General features: G+C 40.8%; 2 protein-coding genes across 7 annotated transcripts in view; one reads left to right on the forward strand and one right to left on the reverse strand.

Annotated features, from left to right (window-relative positions):
* The window catches only part of LRBA (LPS responsive beige-like anchor protein), a 453900-nt gene that overhangs the window by 206065 nt on the left and 228705 nt on the right, over positions 1-19130 (reverse strand). For all 6 annotated transcript variants that reach the window (XM_070757811.1, XM_070757810.1, XM_070757809.1 and 3 more), the window contains 2 exons: positions 10353-10499; positions 5793-5929 (listed from right to left, as the gene is read on the reverse strand). In XM_070757811.1, coding sequence (XP_070613912.1) covers positions 5793-5929; positions 10353-10499 — 284 coding nt within the window. The remainder of the gene's footprint in view (positions 1-5792; positions 5930-10352; positions 10500-19130) is intronic.
* On the forward strand, positions 55-1165 carry MAB21L2 (mab-21 like 2). Its single transcript, XM_070757813.1, has one exon. The coding sequence runs from the start codon at positions 68-70 to the stop codon at positions 1145-1147; it is 1080 nt and encodes a 359-aa protein (XP_070613914.1). The 5' UTR covers positions 55-67; the 3' UTR covers positions 1148-1165.

The raw sequence follows: 19130 nt of genomic DNA on the forward strand, positions 1-19130 counted from the left end.
GGCTGCGGCGTTGGATCCGTCCACGTACTGCGAGAGCCCGGTGTACAGCCCGGACGTCTGCCCCAACATGATCGCCGCCCAAGCCAAGCTGGTCTACCAGTTGAACAGATACTACACGGAGCGCTGCCAGGCGCGCAAGGCGGCCATCGCCAAGACCATCCGCGAGGTCTGCAAAGTGGTGTCGGACGTGCTGAAAGAAGTGGAGGTGCAGGAGCCGCGCTTCATCAGCTCGCTGAGCGAGATCGACGCCCGCTACGAGGGCCTGGAGGTGGTGTCGCCCACCGAGTTCGAGGTGGTGCTCTACCTCAACCAGATGGGCGTCTTCAACTTCGTGGACGACGGCTCGCTGCCGGGCTGCGCCGTGCTGAAGCTGAGCGACGGGCGCAAGCGGAGCATGTCGCTCTGGGTGGAGTTCATCACGGCTTCGGGCTACTTGTCGGCGCGCAAGATCCGCTCGCGCTTCCAGACGCTGGTGGCCCAGGCGGTGGACAAGTGCAGCTACCGCGACGTGGTCAAGATGATCGCCGACACCAGCGAGGTGCGTCTGCGCATCCGCGAGCGCTACGTGGTGCAGATCACGCCGGCCTTCAAGTGCACCGGCATCTGGCCCCGCAGCGCGGCCCAGTGGCCCCTGCCGCACATCCCGTGGCCCGGGCCCAACCGCGTGGCCGAGGTCAAGGCCGAGGGCTTCAACCTGCTCTCCAAGGAGTGCTACTCGCTGACGGGCAAGCAGAGCTCGGCCGAGAGCGACGCCTGGGTGCTGCAGTTCGGCGAGGCCGAGAACCGCCTGCTGCTGGGCGGCTGCCGCAACAAGTGCCTGTCGGTGCTCAAGACCCTCCGCGACCGGCACCTGGAGCTGCCCGGCCAGCCGCTCCACAACTACCACATGAAGACGCTGCTGCTCTACGAGTGCGAGAAGCACCCGCGCGAGACCGACTGGGACGAGGCCTGCCTGGGCGACCGGCTCAACGGCATCCTCCTGCAGCTCATCTCCTGCCTGCAGTGCCGACGCTGCCCGCACTACTTCCTGCCCAACCTCGACCTCTTTCAGGGCAAGCCTCACTCGGCCCTGGAGAGCGCCGCCAAGCAGACCTGGCGCCTGGCCCGAGAGATCCTCACCAACCCCAAGAGCCTCGACAAGCTCTAGACGAGGGCCGGGCGGCGCGGCTCTCGGGCAGCGGGGGAAAGCGGGGGAGAAGGCGGGCTCCTCCAAAGACTCTGCGGCTGCTTCTCCGCTGCTCCCCCCCCCCTCGCCTGAAAGATCCTTTGGAAAAGAAAAAAGACTTTCTCCGCAAGTGAAAGGACTCTCGCCCAGCGACATCCGAGGTACTTTTCTTCCCCCGAATCTTCCGTGCGTGCGTGTATGTGTGTGTGTAAAACAAAGCCCCCTCCTTCTCTCCGTCGCTCTTTTCTCTCTTTCTCTTTCCCTCTTTCTTTCTTTCTCTCTCCCTTGCCTTCTTTCTCTCTTCTCTCTCTCCCTCTTTCTCTCTTTTTCTCTCCCTTTCTCTCTATTTCTTTCTCTTTCTCTCTCCCTTGCTCTTTCTCTGTTTTTCTTTCTCTCTTTCTCTCTCTCTTTTTCTCTTTCTTTCTCTTTCCCTCTCTCTCTATTTCTCTCTCCCCTGCTCTCTTTCTCTCTTCTCTCTCTCTCTTTTTCTATCCCTCCCTCTCTATCGCTATTTCTTTCTTTCTCTCTTTCTCTCTCCCTTGCTCTCTTTCTCTATTTTTCTGTCTTTCTCTCTCTCTCTCTTTCTTTCTTTTTCTCTCTTTCTTTCTCTCTTCCTTTCTCTTTCTCTCTCTCTCTTTTAAAAGGAGACTGGCCAACCATTTATCTGAAATGGTGTAGGGCCTCCAGCTTGAGCAGGGGGCTGGATTAGAAGACCTCCAAGCTCCTTTCCAGCTCTAGCCTATTCCAAATCTGTGCTTGCATTTGCAAACTTTGTCCCGCCCCAGGATAGAGAGAGACTTTCTCTCTCTATCCTGGGAGAGAAGTAGTAGATGCTTGGAACAAACTCCCAGAAGTCGCGGTTGGTAAATCCACAGTAACTGCATGTAAACATGCCTGGGATAAACATATATCCATCCTAAGATAAAATACAGGAAATAGTATAAGCGCAGACTAGATGGACCATGAGGTCTTTTTCTGCCGTCAGTCTTCTATGTTTCTCTCTCTCTCTCTCTCTCTCTCCCTCTCTCTCTCCCTCTCTCTCTCTCTCTCTCTGTGTGTCTCTCTCTCTCTGTCTGTCTCTGTCTGTCTCTGTCTGTCTCTGTCTCTCTCTCTCGTCGTCCGTTTTGCCTGAATGTTGTCACCAAGTGATAAAAAACCCACAACCACTATTTAAAACTAGATGTTGCCATTTTCTTTCCTTTAAAAAAAGGAAAGGAAGCAAAATAAATTAAAAGGGGGAGAAAAAACAAGCCCCGAAAAGAAAGAGGAGACAAAAGGGAAAAAAGAGTCACCGCTAATCAAAGTTTTACCGGCGTTAAATGCACCCCGGGGCCGATGACAAAGACTGTATGCACTTCCTTTTTTTCCCCCCTCTTCCCACCGTTCGCTTAAATTTGAACTTGTTGAAAACGGTTTGAGAAACCTCGTAAAGATAAAAATAAAAATAATCGATTTTAACTTTCCGTTGCCTCCGTGTCTCTTTTATTCCAAACATGGGCAGTTTAAGACTTGGTGATCGTAACCGAAGAGTTTCACTTTATGAGCAGCAAATAGAAAATAGAAAAGCGTTGGGGCAACTAAAATAGATTTTTCTCTTACAAATTTATAACAACGTATTTTGAATGTTTCTAATTGATACCAAACAAATTATCCAAAGAGGGAAGAAGTATTTCTGTTGTAAAACAACTCTGCAGCCTTAGGTAGCTATTTTTTTTCCCCACCAGGCAGCCATTAGTTTTTAAATGTTATTACAAGTTGATAAAAAATTCCTTTCTTTGTAGAATGTGGGTTTTTTCCCTTTATTTACTTATCTGTATGCCTCTTCTTGCATAGATATAATATAATATTCAATATTACATGAATTTAAAGGTTGTGTAAAATTATCCCTAAATATAACATTTAGGAAATCTAGGAAATTTTCTTTCTTATATAGTTTTGCAGAAATTATACATGTGCATAATGGAACAAGAGGGGAACCATTTTTTAAGAATCTCCAGAATAATTTCCATATTAAAATGATCTGCATTCAGAAAGGATTTTTCATGTGTTTTAAATATGATTTCTATGTTCTGTAAGAGTCAAACTTGAGAGTTATAGGTTTTGTATAAACAATTTTTGATGCACATGTTTATCTAATCTATAGTGGCCTTTTACTACTGGAATTTTTCTAATCCTGCAAGTTTAGCACCGGCATCAAAGTGGCTTGCTCCCAAATAAATATGAAGGAAATTGCAGTCTTACAAAGATATGATTTTTTTTTTGTTCCACCATCCCAAAAAACTTAACTTTCATTTTTTAATTTAGACAAACTGTCACAGAAAGTTTGTGGGTTTAAAAAAAAAATACTCTGGAAGGGTTGATTAGTCTTTGCCTGTAAACAGTACGCCTAAAAGAAGTCTAAATTGAAAGTGAAAATTTATTATTTCAATTTTGGTGCATTGATAAAACTCTAGTATATACTTGCTCCTTGAATGGCAATGCACTTATCTGTGCAGTATCCACTTTGGGGCAAAGAAACAAAAGAAACTCAAATGTAATAAATACATTTTTATGCTGAAAATAGTTCGAATCTGACAATGGGCTTATAATAACCAGGCGTTCATACATACATACTCCACTAGCCAGAATAAAGACAATGCTTTAGAATTCAAGAATCCTGTTAGGAACAGGCTTTCAGTAGGAATATAAACTTTGATGCTATCAGTAACAACAATATCCCCAGCTGCTTCACTTCAAAAATCCTGCCACAAGGTTTTTCCTTTCCAAAGTTTAGAAAAATACACAGACGAATTAAATTGATGAAACTGGGAAACCCTATTAATTAAACAGGTTTTTAAACAAGTGCAGGATTGGTACTAGAAGAAGGGGTGTGGCTACTCAAGTTTTAGTTATCCACAGCATGTAGAAAAGGGTAGGGAGGAAGGGGAGGGGGGAGAACATGGGAAAATGCCAGGGTTGTAAGAAAACAATGTCCTTTTACTGCATGACTTCATAACCCAAACAACAAAAGATTTAGAAAGTTTCCATAAGGAAAACTCAACAGCTTGAAGCTTATCCTACTGCCACTAGCACAAACATTTCCCAATTTCCATATAAATTAATATAGTCGACTGCTTTTCTAACGTTCTATGACTACCATCAGTTTCAAGACGTCTGGCTCACATTGTTTTTAAAGTAATATTTTAAACCTAATAGCAGTTTACTTCTCTCTTCCTAGGAGAGAAGTTATTTTAAAGCAGCAGGGAAATACATATAGTTTATTCTAAAATAATGTATACTGAAGTTTCTAATACTACAATGAGATAAATATAAATTAACTATTCTGCCTCTTTGATGGCTGTGTATTTACTTTTAGAATAAATTAACACCCCAATAAACTGCAGCTTAAACTGAAACTCTTATATGTACACTACTATTAGCTTGAAAAGTTTTCATGCTTCTGGTAAGTTTATAATTTTACATTAGCTAGGGCAACAGTATATAAATGTGCATTTAAAAAAAATAAGTTTCAGAATTGATTTCTGCTACGTATTAAACATTTCATAAATTATTCTATTCTATTGTAACAATAGTCATAGAGAACAATAAAATTGCAGGAGTTGGTTTAACAACTGCCTATAGAGATATAATCTGCATACATCAGATCATACAGTTTAGCATTCCATTTTTTTCATAAAAAGCACTGCAAATCTCTCTTATTATAAAAAAACCCAAACAAAATTATTTCTATAATAAAGCACATCTTTTAAAAACACTGCATGTTCAGTAGTACTAATATGAACCCCCCCCAAAAAAACCCCAAACAAAATTATTTCTATAATAAAGCACATCTTTTAAAAAGACTGCATGTTCAGTAATACTAATATGAACCCCCCCCCAAAAAAACCCCAAACAAAATTATTTCTATAATAAAGCACATCTTTTAAAAAGACTGCATGTTCAGTAATACTAATATGAACCCCCCCAAAAAACCCCAAACAAAATTATTTCTATAATAAAGCACATCTTTTAAAAAGACTGCATGTTCAGTAATACTAATATGAACCCCCCCCCAAAAAACCCAAACAAAATTATTTCTATAATAAAGCACATCTTTTAAAAAGACTGCATGTTCAGTAATACTTTCTAATATGAAAAACACTGAATATTTTAAAGAAATAAGTTTACGTTTATAAACAGAGATGCTCCTTTGTGAAGTAATGAAACAGAATTTACTTTTGTGATTGGAGACTACAGTATATTTAAGAAAAAATTAAGCAGAACCATACAGCACAAATACCTCCCCTCCCTGCAAAAAGACCCCCATGCTTTCGGAACAGAGTGTTATTTAACATTCAAAGCCAAAACACAGATATCAAGTGGCAGTACTGCTAATTTAAAGTATTTTATCCATTCTCTTGTTTTCAAGCAATTGTATTTCAGGCCTCTCCCTGGAGGATTCTGCCTTGAGGTAATTAAGAGAGATTCTTAGAAGTAATATATTTCATACTTAAATAGACACACATATATGAGCACTCGACTTTGGCTAAATCAAGGACTGGAAAACATAGTCAATGGACAGAAAAAGCCTGGATGGAAAGATTACTTATTATTTGTCTTTTAAAAGGAGGGAAAGAGTCTTTCTTACCTTGGGGTCCATTTTTTTAAAACTGGGCTCCTCTTCATCTACTTCAAAATACACTTCAGAGGTGGTGATGGACAGAGTGCCTTTCACTACTACACAAGGGGCCACGAGTTGGGCTGGTGTACTTAGACTAACAGGGCCTACAAAAGAACAGAAAAGCACACAGTCCAACACTTTGTTTCCATAATCTGAAGAACAAGCACAATTTTTTCTAAATACACACATAATGTGTGCTGCTTCTTTTATTCTATCAATGCAACCCACCCTTTGCAAAACAAGCTGCTTCTAACAAAGGACATTTTTATATACACTCCAAGAACACATGCGATGCATTTGTTGCACTGCTGCCGTTGCCAAAGATTTGAACAAGTACAGCTGCAAGCAATGGAAGTGATTATGTTATGCCCATCTAGATGGCTGCTAAATCCATCTCGTTTTCTACTCCTGAAAACTTTGAAATGCTTCAGAAGCAAGTGTGGTAGGTAAGTAGGTAGGTAGATCAGTAGGAAAGAAGGAAGGAAGAAAGGGAGGGAGAGAAGGGAGAAAGGAAGGGAGGGAGGGAGGAAGGGAGGAAGGAAGGAAGGGAGGAAAAAAGGAAGGAAGGATGGAAAAAAGAAAGGCTGGATGGATAGATGGAAGGAAGGAAGGAAAAAAAAGGATGGATGGATGGATAGAAGGCAGGAAGGCAGGAAGGAAGGAAAAAAGAAAGGATGGATAGAAGGAAGGAAGGAAGGAAAAAAGGAAGGAAGGAAGGAAAGAAAAAAGAAAGGAAGGAAGGAAAAAAGAAAGGATGGATGGATGGAAGGAAGGAAGGAAAAAAAGAAAAGAAGGGAGAAGGGATGGAAGGAAGGAAGGAAGGAAGGAAGGAAAAAAGAAGGGATGGATGGAAGGAAGGAAGGAAAAAAGGAAGGAAGGAAAAAAGAAAGGATGGATGGATGGATGGATGGAAGGAAGGAAGGAAGGAAGGAAGGAAGGAAGGAAGGAAGGAAGGAAGGAAGGAAGGAAGGAAAGGAAAGACGGACCTATTTTAAAAATCTATGATTCCCTGCTCGGTTTTATTTATACAGCCCAGACATACATTCAAAAGTTAAATATACAGTGCTAGCAACTGAAAATAATACTGTGCCTCAACTGTCAGTTAAATATGTCTCAAGCTCTCCATACATGGCTAGTGCAGCTCAGGGACTGTGGGAATAAACAGCTGGAGCGCTGGTTTCCATTTGAATGCATTTTTATTGGAATAATCACATCTCCACAGGGCTTATCACAGAAGCAGATCAGTGTACTACTCAAAACAATAGGCTGGACGCAGTTCTAACAATATGCAGGGTGTTATATAAAGCAGAATCCAGGGAAGGAAAGTGGATTATATTTGTCGTCTTAGTGGTTTATAAACAGGGAATTCTGAGAGCAACAAAGAGAAGATTTATCATCCTGGCCTTTGGGTTGTTTTTTTTTAAAATTGCAAAATGTACGTGTGACATGTAACCTCTTGCATTAATAAAGTAGGTATAAATGAGGTGTGCACAGGTAGGGAATCAATGGGTGAATAACTGCCAAAAAGAAAAAAGAAAAATCCAGATGAATTGTCATTTCTGTCAATTGTTAAGAGGTTGTGATGGTCTTTAATCTTGCATCAATCTCAATGTGTGCCAGTAGGACAATGGGAGAAGATGCTCCGTTCTGATCGGAGCAGCTTCGGCCTCTATTCCCAGCGTACAAATACATTGTGTTTGCAGATGGGCATCTGAGAGCCGGACGACTGCGGTGATTTCCCAAAGCTCGTTCCCGCAAATGGATGAAATAAGCAGCCCTGTGTTCTTTCGCTGTCTCCCTTTGCCCCCTGTACATTAGCATGTAATCCTGGGAAGGAATAACATTTTTTCAATCACTTTCAGACATTCAATTACGGGCCAAGGAGACAGCTGCAAGAGCCGGGGCACCTCAGGTCCTGTTGAAAAAACCCCTGACAATTCCAACTTCATTTCCAACCTGCAGTATTTTATTAGCAAGGATTACTTCTTAATCCTATTGCCATTGTCAAGATTATATAATTAAACTTCCCTTTCACCTCTATTACAGTATGAATGTATTAGCAGAAGTAATGAATGTAGAACGGGGTGGGAAAGGATAGGAAGGCATGGATCAGATTGGGCGCTCCGGCAAGATCGGTTGACAAAAGCCACAATAATTGTGCTTCTACAAAATAATAATAAATAATATAATACAATAATGATGATGATGATGATGATGATGATGATGATAATAATGATGATGATGATAATAATAATAATAATAATAATACAAAATAATTGTGCTTCTATAAAAGCCACAATAATTGTGCTTCTACAAAATAATAATAAATATAATACAATAATGATGATGATGATAATAATGATAATGATGATGATGATGATAATAATAATAATAATAATAATACAAAATAATTGTGCTTCTACAAAAGCTACAATAATTGTGCTTCTACAAAAGCTACAATAATTGTGCTTCTACAAAATAATAAATAATATAATACAATAATGATAATGATGATGATGATGATAATAATAATACAAAATAATTGTGCTTCTACAAAAGCCACAATAATTGTGCTTCTACAAAATAATAATAAATAATATAATACAACAACAACAACAATAAATAAATAAATAAATAAATACAAAATGATATTCTAGTGATTAAAAGCAAGCACAATTATTGTGGCTTTTGTAGAAGCACAAAATAATTGTGCTTCTACAACAGCCACAATAACTGTGCTCGCTTTTAATCACTAGAATATTATTTTGGCGTGAGATATACACTGCTCAAAAATATAAAGGGGAACACTCAAAGAACACACCCTAGATCTGAATGAATGAAATATTCTCATTGAATACTTTGTTCTGTACAAAGTTGAATGTGCACAACAGCATGTGAAATTGATTGTCAATCAGTGTTACTTCCTAAGTGGACAGTTTGATTTCACAGAAGTTTGATTTATATTGGAGTTATATTGTGTTCTTTAAGTGTTCCCTTTATTTATTTATTTTGAGCAGTATATTTTCATGTCTTACTTTACTGTGAGGCTACGCTGGTGATTCAATTAATAGAATAAAATGGATAATTCGGAGTCTTCGGAGAGGGGCGGCATACAAATCCAAATAATAAATAAATAAATAAATAAATAATGCTATGGAGGGATGTTGCCTAATGAACAATAAGCTCATATCCACTACTTTCAGTGAAACAGAATTTAAAACCCAACTATTAACATTCTTTTTTGGGGAGTAATCACAATATTGCGTCTGGAGGTATTTTATAAAAGTAAAAGGGGAAGAAAAGAGTATCTAATTTTCAGTTCAAGACCGGAGAAAATTAGGTACATATTTAAAACCAGGTGTGAAATGCTACTGCTTTGGCCCAGTTTGGGCGTACTGGTAGCGGTGACTGCTGGTGGTTCGTAGAACTGGGAGTGGCGGTTGCGTGAAGCTCCACCCCCCCGCCCAGACGTCACCATTTTCTTTTTTTAACCCTCTGCGCTCTGCAAGCGCAGAGGGCGAAAATGCTCACGCTTCTGAACTGAAAGAGGGGGGAGTAAGTAGATTTCACCACTGCTTAAAACCTCAAAGCAAACAAAAAGTCATCTTTGCTTCTTTTTATTTTTATAAACTGCACAAATCTACTATAGTATCACATATCCTTTTTTTGCATTTCTTTAAAAAATAAAAAAGGAAAATACAGTATGATTGTCAGGAATGCTGAAGAAAGGAAGCCACGTTTTACCAAATGACTTACGAGTATTAAACAACGATTTCGGATTCATTGTCAAGCCTGGTATAATACAGCGTTCCCTCGATTTTCGCGGGTTCGAACTTCGCGGAATGTCTATACCACGGTTTTTCAAAAATATTAATTAAAAAATACTTTATGGTTTTTTCCCGCTATACCACGGTTTTTCCCGCCTGATGATGTCATATGTCATTGCCAAACTTTCATCTGCCTTTAAAAAACATTTTTCTTAATAAACTTTAATAAATAAACATGGGGAGTAATAATCTAAATGGTTGCTAAGGGAATGGGAAATTGTAAATTTAAAAGTTTAAAGTGTTAAGGGAAGGCTTGGGATACTGTTCAAAGCCAAAAATGGTGTATTTACTTCCGCATCTCTACTTCGCGGAAATTCGACTTTCGCAGGCGGTCTCGGAACACATCCCCCGCGAAAATCGAGGGAACACTGTATATTGGGACACTGGGATTTCTAGTTTAGAAAAATGCCTAGAAAAAGCCACCCCCTCCAAAAAAAAAAAAATTAGGTTCAGAAAATCTAATGTGCCTATCTGAAATATTTTATCAGAAGTCCTCAATAAACAGAATCTAAAGCAGTAATTTGAAAGTTATTTCTTAGGGACAGAAAATAACTTGGTCAGAAAGAAAGAAGCCTTTAGTACCAATGTATGTAAGAGTGTGAAGAGTGTGTGTGTTTATGTGCGTGTGTTTGTGTGCCAATGCAGAAATGGTGCAACTAAACCAGTACAGTGGTTCCAGAATATAAATAGCAGAAATTACCAGTTAAATTCTCAAGTTCTTTCTCCTCCATGGATGACAAATTATCATCATCGACTTCCAGGAGCATCTCGCTTTCTGAATTCGGATTTCCTAAAGCCTGGTTCTTGATAGGCTGTTTTCCTTTAACAAGCACATCTTCATCTGGAGCTGAAATGAAAGAGAAACATAGCTGTCAGCTATCAACAGTTACAATGAGGAGGTGGGAGGAGAAATAGCCCTGCTTATATACAGCCCGAAGACTTGAGATGGAGAAAGGAAGTTACCTGGGGAAGGGTAGAATAGCCTGGTGGACTGTTTGAATGGTGGGGAAGGAACAGTTAAAGCAGTGTTTCCCAGCCTGGCTGGGGAATTCTGGGAGTTGAAGTCCAAATATCTTCAAGTTGCCAAGGTTGGGAAACACTGACTTAGAGAGTGGTGGCTGCAATTCAGTGAAACATGGAAATAACTCTAAACAAAGTTACATGATATTCAGAGCAAACAACATATTTCCAGCCCTGGCTCCCACTCACTCACTAAAAGGCTTGTAAGCAGGTTTTATTTTTTAAAGTCAAGGTTAAAAACATAGAAACATAGAAGATTGGCGGCAGAAAAAGACCTCATGGTCCTTCTAGTCTGCCCTTGTACTATTTCCTGTATTTTAACTTAGGATGGATGTATCTTTATCCCAGGCATGTTTAAATTCAGTTACTGTGGATTTTCTAATCTAATCTAATCTAATCTAATCTAATCTAATCTAATCTAATGAATGAATAAATACCACATCTGCTGGAAGTTTGTTCCAAGCATCTACTACTCAGGTTGCAAGAAAGCAACTGGCTTGTATTTGTAGGCACAAGCTGCAAATAGCTGTAACATATACCCGGCAGTAGGTCCCACTAAGTAGAGAACCCTATCAAAGACCATGCAGAGGAAGGAGATTTTACACACCACTGCCATCCTCCAAAAGGAAGTGAGCAGACAGACAAACCGGCCTAACATGCCTAAAGGCGAAGTCAGTGGACGAAATTCATTCTGAGCAACTACACTGCTCAAAAAATAATAATAAAGGGAACACTTAAAAAAAAAACAGAATATAACTTCAAGTAAATCAAACTTCTGTGAAATCAAACTGTCCGCTTAGGTTGTGTTGAATTCTGAGAGAGTCCCTGGACACGTCCCGGCAGTTTTGGGGGGAAGGTTTTTCAGGAGTGGTTTGCCATTGCTTCCTACCTAGGAGAGACTCATTGGCTCAAGGTCACCCAGCTGGCTTTAGGCCCAAGGTGGATTTAAAGCTCAGCCAGTTTTTAAACTGATGGCCTAACTACTATACAAAACTAGTTCTGATTAATAATACACTGCTCAAAAAAATAAAGGAAACACTTAAACAACACAATATAAGCAGTAAGTCTTCGGAGAGGGGCGGCATACAAGTCGAATAAATTATTATTATTATTATTATTATTATTATTATTATTATTATTATTATTATTACTCCAAGTAAATCAAACTTCTGTGAAATCAAACTGTCCACTTAGGAAGCAACACTGATTGACAATCAATTTCACACGCTGTTGTGCACCTTCAACTTTGTACACAACAAAGTATTCAGTGAGAATATTTCATTCATTCAGATCTAGGATGTGTTATTTGAGTGTTTCCTTTATTTTTTTGAGCAGTATATATCAGCAAAACCTCAGGCTCGTGGATTTCAACCAATTTAGACCAATAATGGGACAACCAAATGCATGAAGAAAATTTGGATTTTGGAAACTCAAGCAGGGCAATAGACTTCGATTTAAACCAAACATAGGTAGGATTATTGTTAAAGGGAACGGGCTTCGAACTTCACAACAAGAACGTTGCGGAAAAGGTGTGCAGTTTCTATATTATATATAATATAGAAATTGCACACTTTGGACTGTGGTAGGCGAATATGCTGGTGGAAGGGACATTCTTTGCTCACAGTCCCCACAGAGATTGCTTTAAGGGGGAGGGCTGGCTTCACAGCTGCGTCCCCTCCCTTTTGTGGGGACAGTCAGAAGTGGCGGGGGGGGGGGGATTCTGTCCAATTCACACACACACACACACAATCCAGTTCCTCCTCCTCCCAGATCTTAGCCAACGGCCACGGGGTAAGTCCATGGACTCCCACCCGAAACATGGGCCTGATCCTCCCTCCTGCGGAACCAAGAGATAAAAGGACAAGGTCGCCAAAGTCCATTATTACGCGCGTTGCGCGACTCAATGCTCAAACGACATGGCTTTAGAGGCTGCAATCCTATACAGGCGCGCCTAACGATCAGCCAAAGGATGGTAAGGAAAAACAGGCGCGCGTGGAAAGGGGAAAATCCAAAGCTGGAATCGGCCCTCTGCGCGCCGGGTGGAGGAGACGCGTTCGGCTGTAAGTAAGTGGAAGCGGTTCTTTGGAGAGGTTCCCGGGCCAGGGAGAAAGGCGGAAAGCGAAGGCGGCGCGATTTTCAAAGATTCGAGGCCCTAAAGACGCCGGGGAGGGGGGTTCCCCTCCTTCCAGGGCTGCCACGGGAGGCTTAGACATTTAAACTCGCCGCAGGTCTTCAGGCATCTCGGGATCCTAAAGGTCCCTCGGTGCCCTTTCAAGCCACGAAGCCTGGTGCGCAGCGCACCTTTATTGGGGGAAACAGCAGGCCGACCCTGGCGCCGCGTTGGCGACATCCTTCCTCCGCCTTGCAGGCTGCTTTGCTCCCCAAGCGCAAGCAAGAATGACAGGTCGCCTTCTCCCTCTCCGCCCAGCGCCAAGATCTTTTATAAGACGCGCTCCCCGTTTCTGAGACTCTCCTCACCAACCGAGTCGCCCACAAGGCGACTTTTGGATTTATTTATTTTTTAAAGGTGATTTTTTTAAAAATTACAACGTACTTACACGGGAGGCAACGTGGCAGATTTTTCTCCCTTGTTTAAAAAAAAAAGGCGCTTAGGATCTGGAGGCTCCAAGGAATCGCGTAGATTGTTTGGAGACTCCGCAGCAGCGCCGACTTTGGAAAGCGGAGCCAAGAAGCTCTCCGGAGACGCAAGCTCTCAGGATCGCTCCGACTCCGGTGGCCAGCGGAGACTTAGTCGGGCCCTAACCGGCTTCCTCGGAATAATTCCGGGCTATGAATTCAGGGCAAGTCAACGGGAACGTTCCCCGCGGCCTTTTTCCTCCGCGTTCAAAAGCAAAGGCTGCGATGTACGTAGGAGCGCGGCTCTATCTATCCAAACGGCGCGCAGCGGGGTTTTTCCTTGCGCCGGAGGAAATGTACGCGGCCACGGTGCCTCGACATAAAGTGTTTGGAAGATGCGTGGGGCGGGGGGGGGGAGGACCCAGCGATGGGGTTCATCAGCGCCTTCCTTTGCAGAGGTAGTAGCATCAACAACTCAACTCCAGCGCAAGAAACCGGCGTGTTTTACGCACGGAATGTAATAGACGCGCACATTTTCAAAGGGTGCAGGATGGAAAGGGGCAAGCGATAAATATGTTAAAGGGTTAAATAAGGCTCAGAAGCGAAGTGTTTTTAACAGGAAAGTGAACACAAAAACAAGGGGGCACAATCTGAGGCTAGAGGGGGGAAAGATCAGAAGCAACGTGAGAAAATATTATTTTACTGAAAGAGTAATAGATGCTTGGAACAAACTTCCAGCAGACATGGTTGGTAAATCCACAGTAACTAAATTTAAACATGCCTGGGATAAACATATATCCATCCTAAGACAAAATACAGGAAATAGTATAAGGGCAGACTAGATGGACCACGAGTTCTTTTTCTGCCGTCAAACTTCTATGTTTCTATGAGTTTGAGGAGAAACCTGCGCGAATTTGTAATGCTGCACGGGCTCAAAAGTGAAAGGATGTGGCGAAGTTAGACTGCAGCCCAATTCGTTCTTAAAATTGCAGTAAAACACAAGTTACTTTAGGAACGAAGCTACCGAAACCAACCGGACCTTCAGTCTAAATGTAGCCAGCGCTGAAGTGGCTTTATACCATCTTTCCCTGACCCGTTGACCTTCAAATAGGTTGGATGTCAGCTCCCATAACTCTCATAAAAGCCATGCTGCCTGGGAATGGGGAGGATGGAGATCTAATACATCTGGAAAAGACCAGTTTCGGGAAGACTAACTTTCTTACTCCCATAATCACAAAATTTAAAAAAAAAACACCCCAGTTTTTTTCCAAACAGAGTAAAGAATAATCTGTCTGTTCAAATAATTCTGCTTCAAAATGCATAGAGTTAACTTCTGTAATTGTAATAAATGGATGACGCATTGGTCTGATTTTGTTCTCAGGGTTGTTATTGTTCTAGCTCTAAATATATTTTCTTTGTATTTAAAGCTGACAACAGGAAACAGATAGGAGGCAGCAAGCCCCTGCTTATATATTACCTGCTATGACGTAGCTGCAGAACACATGAAACCTATCTGGATTTGTAATAGAGAAAAGAGTTGAAAAAGTATAGACCATTTTGGTTTGTGTTGTAGAAGAAGCAACATGCTGGCCTCCATCTTCTTTGAAAACATATGTCAAACATATCCTGTCCAGCCAGCTTCTATCCAAAGCTGATTACGTTTTGATCACAGGCATACGGAGTTTAAGGTTCCAAGGAATTATTTTTAAAAACCTTTAATCTGCAAACATTTACAGAGGAAGGCAATCCCTGGTGGCCACATATAAGCTTAATTGTGTCTGTAAGCATGTGAACAGAAATTTCAAATGGAACTATTAACACAATACATAAAACAAATCAATTTAGAATCTGTGTCTTTAGCTTATGCAAATTCTAAGTTCAATTTAAAATATAGCCTCTTTTTAATATATTCCATATTTTTTTCTGAACCTGAGTGCTTTAAATATTTGCAAATTTGTTTACCAATAGCAACCATGAAAGCAGGGAAAAAAATTTCTTTTTCCTTTTAAATATATTTGTGGATATAACTAAACAACTTTCTTATTTCTGGACTTATTCAGTGAAAGTTGAAAACCAGGATCATGGAAAATAGGCAATTTAGAAAGGTTTTCCTGTAATTAACTCTCCCTTGAGGATTTTAAGTTGGTAAAATACACATGCACTAGTCTAGTTGCTTTCTAAGAATTTTTTTAAAAAAATTCACAGCAAAATAAAAATAAAGCAGATAGCAAATATGTTTGTAAATTTTAATATGTTGTCTGTAACTTCACAAAATGTACCATTTTGTGGCTTATAAAACTTTGTCTCAATTAGACTAAGTCTTATTTACAGCTGAGCAACTCCTTTCATATTTGTTAGGTTAGGAAATCAAAATGGATGCCACCTTTTTCAAGAATAATTCTAGTAAATTTGTCTACACGTGCTAATTTTTTTTAAAAATATATCTTTTGTCAGTTAACAGATATCAACAAATGATTTGATAATCAATTGCCTGTGGTACTGAGATTTAAGACATTATTAAAAAATGCCTGTACTGTATAAGGATTTATATATTACCTATGCTTACAGATATGATGTAGCTAAAACACTACTTCTTGTACTTTACTCAACTGTTATGATCATTTTGGCTTTTCCACTATCATTGGTAAAGTGGCACTAATATCTCAAGGCAAAAATCAATAGGTATTCAGTCTAAATACAGTCTACTTAGCTATCACAACTTAAAAAACATCCCCATTTCGTAAGCATATTATTGTGGTTGAATTAATAAGATAAAACTATGGTATCTACACAATCGCTCGTGTGATTACCGCTGCTATTCTGCACAAAGGAAGCCAGAGTGGTATATAATAAGAATTTCAAAGATGAGGTAAAACAAATAAAAAAACTAAAGCAAAAAACCCCAAAGACTATAAAATACAATACAATTATTCACTTAAAAGCAGTTTGCCCTTACAAATGCCCTGATCAACAGGCAAGTAAAGTGGTACCTCTACCTAAGAACGCCTCTACTTAAGAACTTTTCTAGATAAGAACTGGGTGTTTTTTGCCTCTTCTTGAGAACCATTTTCTACTTAAGAACCCAAGCCCAGAAACATTTCCCAGGAAATTTAAGAGCGGCACAAAGGCCCGGCCAGTTTCCTGCCATTCCCCCTGGGTTTCTCTCTCTGGTGCAGTGTACGAGAGGCAGCCTCGCGTTGGGTGTATGGGAGGTGTGTCTTTCTCCTCGCTGCCTCAGAGGCCATCTTTTTTTTTAAAGCCTTAAAGCTTTGGATTTTTAAAAATTCCCCTCACCTCACCTTCTTCCTTCAGCAGCGACTGTCCTCCTCCTCTTCTTCCTCCTCCTCTTCCTCCCACCCAGATTCTGAGCTTTTATTTATTTCCTAATGGGTTTGCATGCATTATTTGCTTTTACATTGATTCCTATGGGAAAAATGGCTTCTACTTACAAACTTTTCTACTTAGGAACCTGGTCATGGAACAAATTAAGTTCTTAAGTAGAAGTACCACTGTATGTATGTATGTATGTATGTATGTATGTATGTATGTATGTATGTATGTATGTATTCATTCATTCAATTTTTATGCCGCCCTTCTCCTTAGACTCAGGGCGGCTTACAACATGTTAACAATAGCGCTTTTGAACAGAGCCAGCCTATTGCCTCCACAGTCCGGGTCCTCATTTTACCCACCTCGGAAGGATGGAAGGCTGAGTCAACCTTGAGCCGGTGATGAGATTTGAACCGCTGACCTTCAGATCTACAAGTCAGCTTCAGGGGCCTGCAGTACAGCACTCTACCTGCTGCGCCACTCCGGCTCATTCAGTTGTTATCTGTAGAAAGCATGGTATTTAACCATACTTTTCTTGGGGAAGATGTTCACAATTGCAACATGCTTTACAAGCTCCACTCTAGGCTATCCTATTACGAGTAATCCTACAACAGACTTCTCCCACCGAATCTCATGACTCAAGCTGCACTAAAAAAGTATATTTTCTAAAATGTATTTTGCTTGATCAGAGGTGGGCTGCTAAGGTGGAACGGTGACTTGTGCTCGCCCCCGTGGCTCTGCGTGATAGTGGAGTCCAGGTAGCAAAATCGCACGCAGACGCCCTACCTGCCCAGGTGCAGTAGCGTAATTACGCTGGACTCCAATAGCACTCAGAGTCATGGGGTGAGCACACGTCACCGTTCCACCTTATTAGCCTACCTCTGGGCTAGATGCCCATTTCTTAACATAGACTCAGTAGCGCACAAGCAATCGCTATCATGATTCTATTTACCTGCCCGGCTGAGCAACGAAACACCAGTTGCAGCTATGGATTGTTTTCAAGAAAAGCGTAACAATCAACAATAATCCCACTGTTTACCTATAACGGCATGGATTAATGAGAACAGTTTATCCCAATCCAGTTTTGGAAGTTGACCATGCCAATGACGTCATATACTGTGGTACCTCTACTTACGAACTTAATTCATTCCGTGACCAGGTTCTTAAGTAGAAAAGTTTGTAAGAAGAAGCAATTTTCCCCATAGGAATCAATGTAAAAGCAAATAATGCGTGCGATTGGGGAAACCACAGGGAAGGTGGAAGCCCTGTTTCCTCCCAGGAGATTCCTAAAGAGGCTCCATGGAGGCTTCTCCCCACCTTTTCCGGCCCTGTTTCCTCCCAGGAGATTCTTAAAGGCACCTCAGAGGCTTCTCCTCACTTTTTCTGGCCCTGTTTCCTCCCAGGAGATTCCTAGAGAGGCCCCATGGAAGCTTCTCCCTGCCTTTTCCGGTTACAGTTTCGGAGGCTCGGGTTTGTAAGTGGAAAATGGTTCTTGAGAAGAGGCAAAAAAATCTTGAACAGTTCATAAGTAGAGGCGTTTGTGGGTAGAGGTACCACTGTATGTCTTTAGTGACAAGTTGGAATCATGCTTATCAAAGCTACATGCCTTTTTGTTCCGGAAATTCTCTACCTTAATCTAAAGCCTCGTTTGTTCAGTCTAAACAGTGCCTATCCATAGTATTTCTATTTTATCTATAGTTACTATAGTTTGATTTGCTCGTCAGGATCCTGCATATCATTGCTTCCAGAAGCTGTGAAGCACACATAAATAGTTCTCCTATAGAATTGAAAGGGAGAGATAGAATTGAAAGGGGGAGATAGTGTGTTATCTTCATGGTGATGACATCATCCTACAAATCTCTGGGTAACTGGACCCTTCAATAAGTGAAGCTTCTGTTCAAATAAAAATGCACTTCTCCAACTGGAATTCCTCTGGGATTCTATCGAGACCCACTTGAAAGTCTGCTGACTTAAACTCTGGTTTGGAAAAAAAAAATAGGAGGAATCACACAACCCATTTTCTCAAACTGGTCTGCTTTTCTTTTGCTGAGAAAAACAGATTCTGATTGACCTTACTGGGTCTACTTCATGTCTTTTGTATCAATAAAAAAGTCATGGCAAACCTTAATGCCTTAAATGTCCAAATACAGATTAAATAAGTCCCATCATCATCATCATTGAATGCTTGTGGATGCTCTGTTGGCTAAATATTTTTATAATATCTTTTATTTTCCACATAGAAAACATTTAAACTGGTTCAAACTGACAACTTGCTGTCACTTTAATGATGACAACAGACATATATAGTAGTAGTATTTACCTTCCTCCTCTGAGGTGCTCTCAGGCATTGAAGTTAAATCTACAATATTCATGTTAATAAGTAATATACTGCTCAAAAAAAAATAAAGGGAACACTCAAATAACACATCCTAGATCTGAATGAATGAAATATTCTCACTGAATACTTTGTTCTGTACAAAGGTGAATGTGTACAACAGCATGTGAAATCGATTGTCAATCAGTGTTGCTTCCTAAGTGGACAGTTTGATTT

Source organism: Erythrolamprus reginae, chromosome 7 (assembly GCF_031021105.1).
Source record: "Erythrolamprus reginae isolate rEryReg1 chromosome 7, rEryReg1.hap1, whole genome shotgun sequence".
Classification (NCBI taxonomy): Eukaryota; Metazoa; Chordata; class Lepidosauria; order Squamata; family Dipsadidae; genus Erythrolamprus; species Erythrolamprus reginae.

Bases quoted from the DNA above. Each gene is read 5' to 3' on its own strand.
- MAB21L2 (XM_070757813.1), top strand. From the start codon at position 68: ATGATCGCCGCCCAAGCCAAGCTGGTCTACCAGTTGAACAGATACTAC.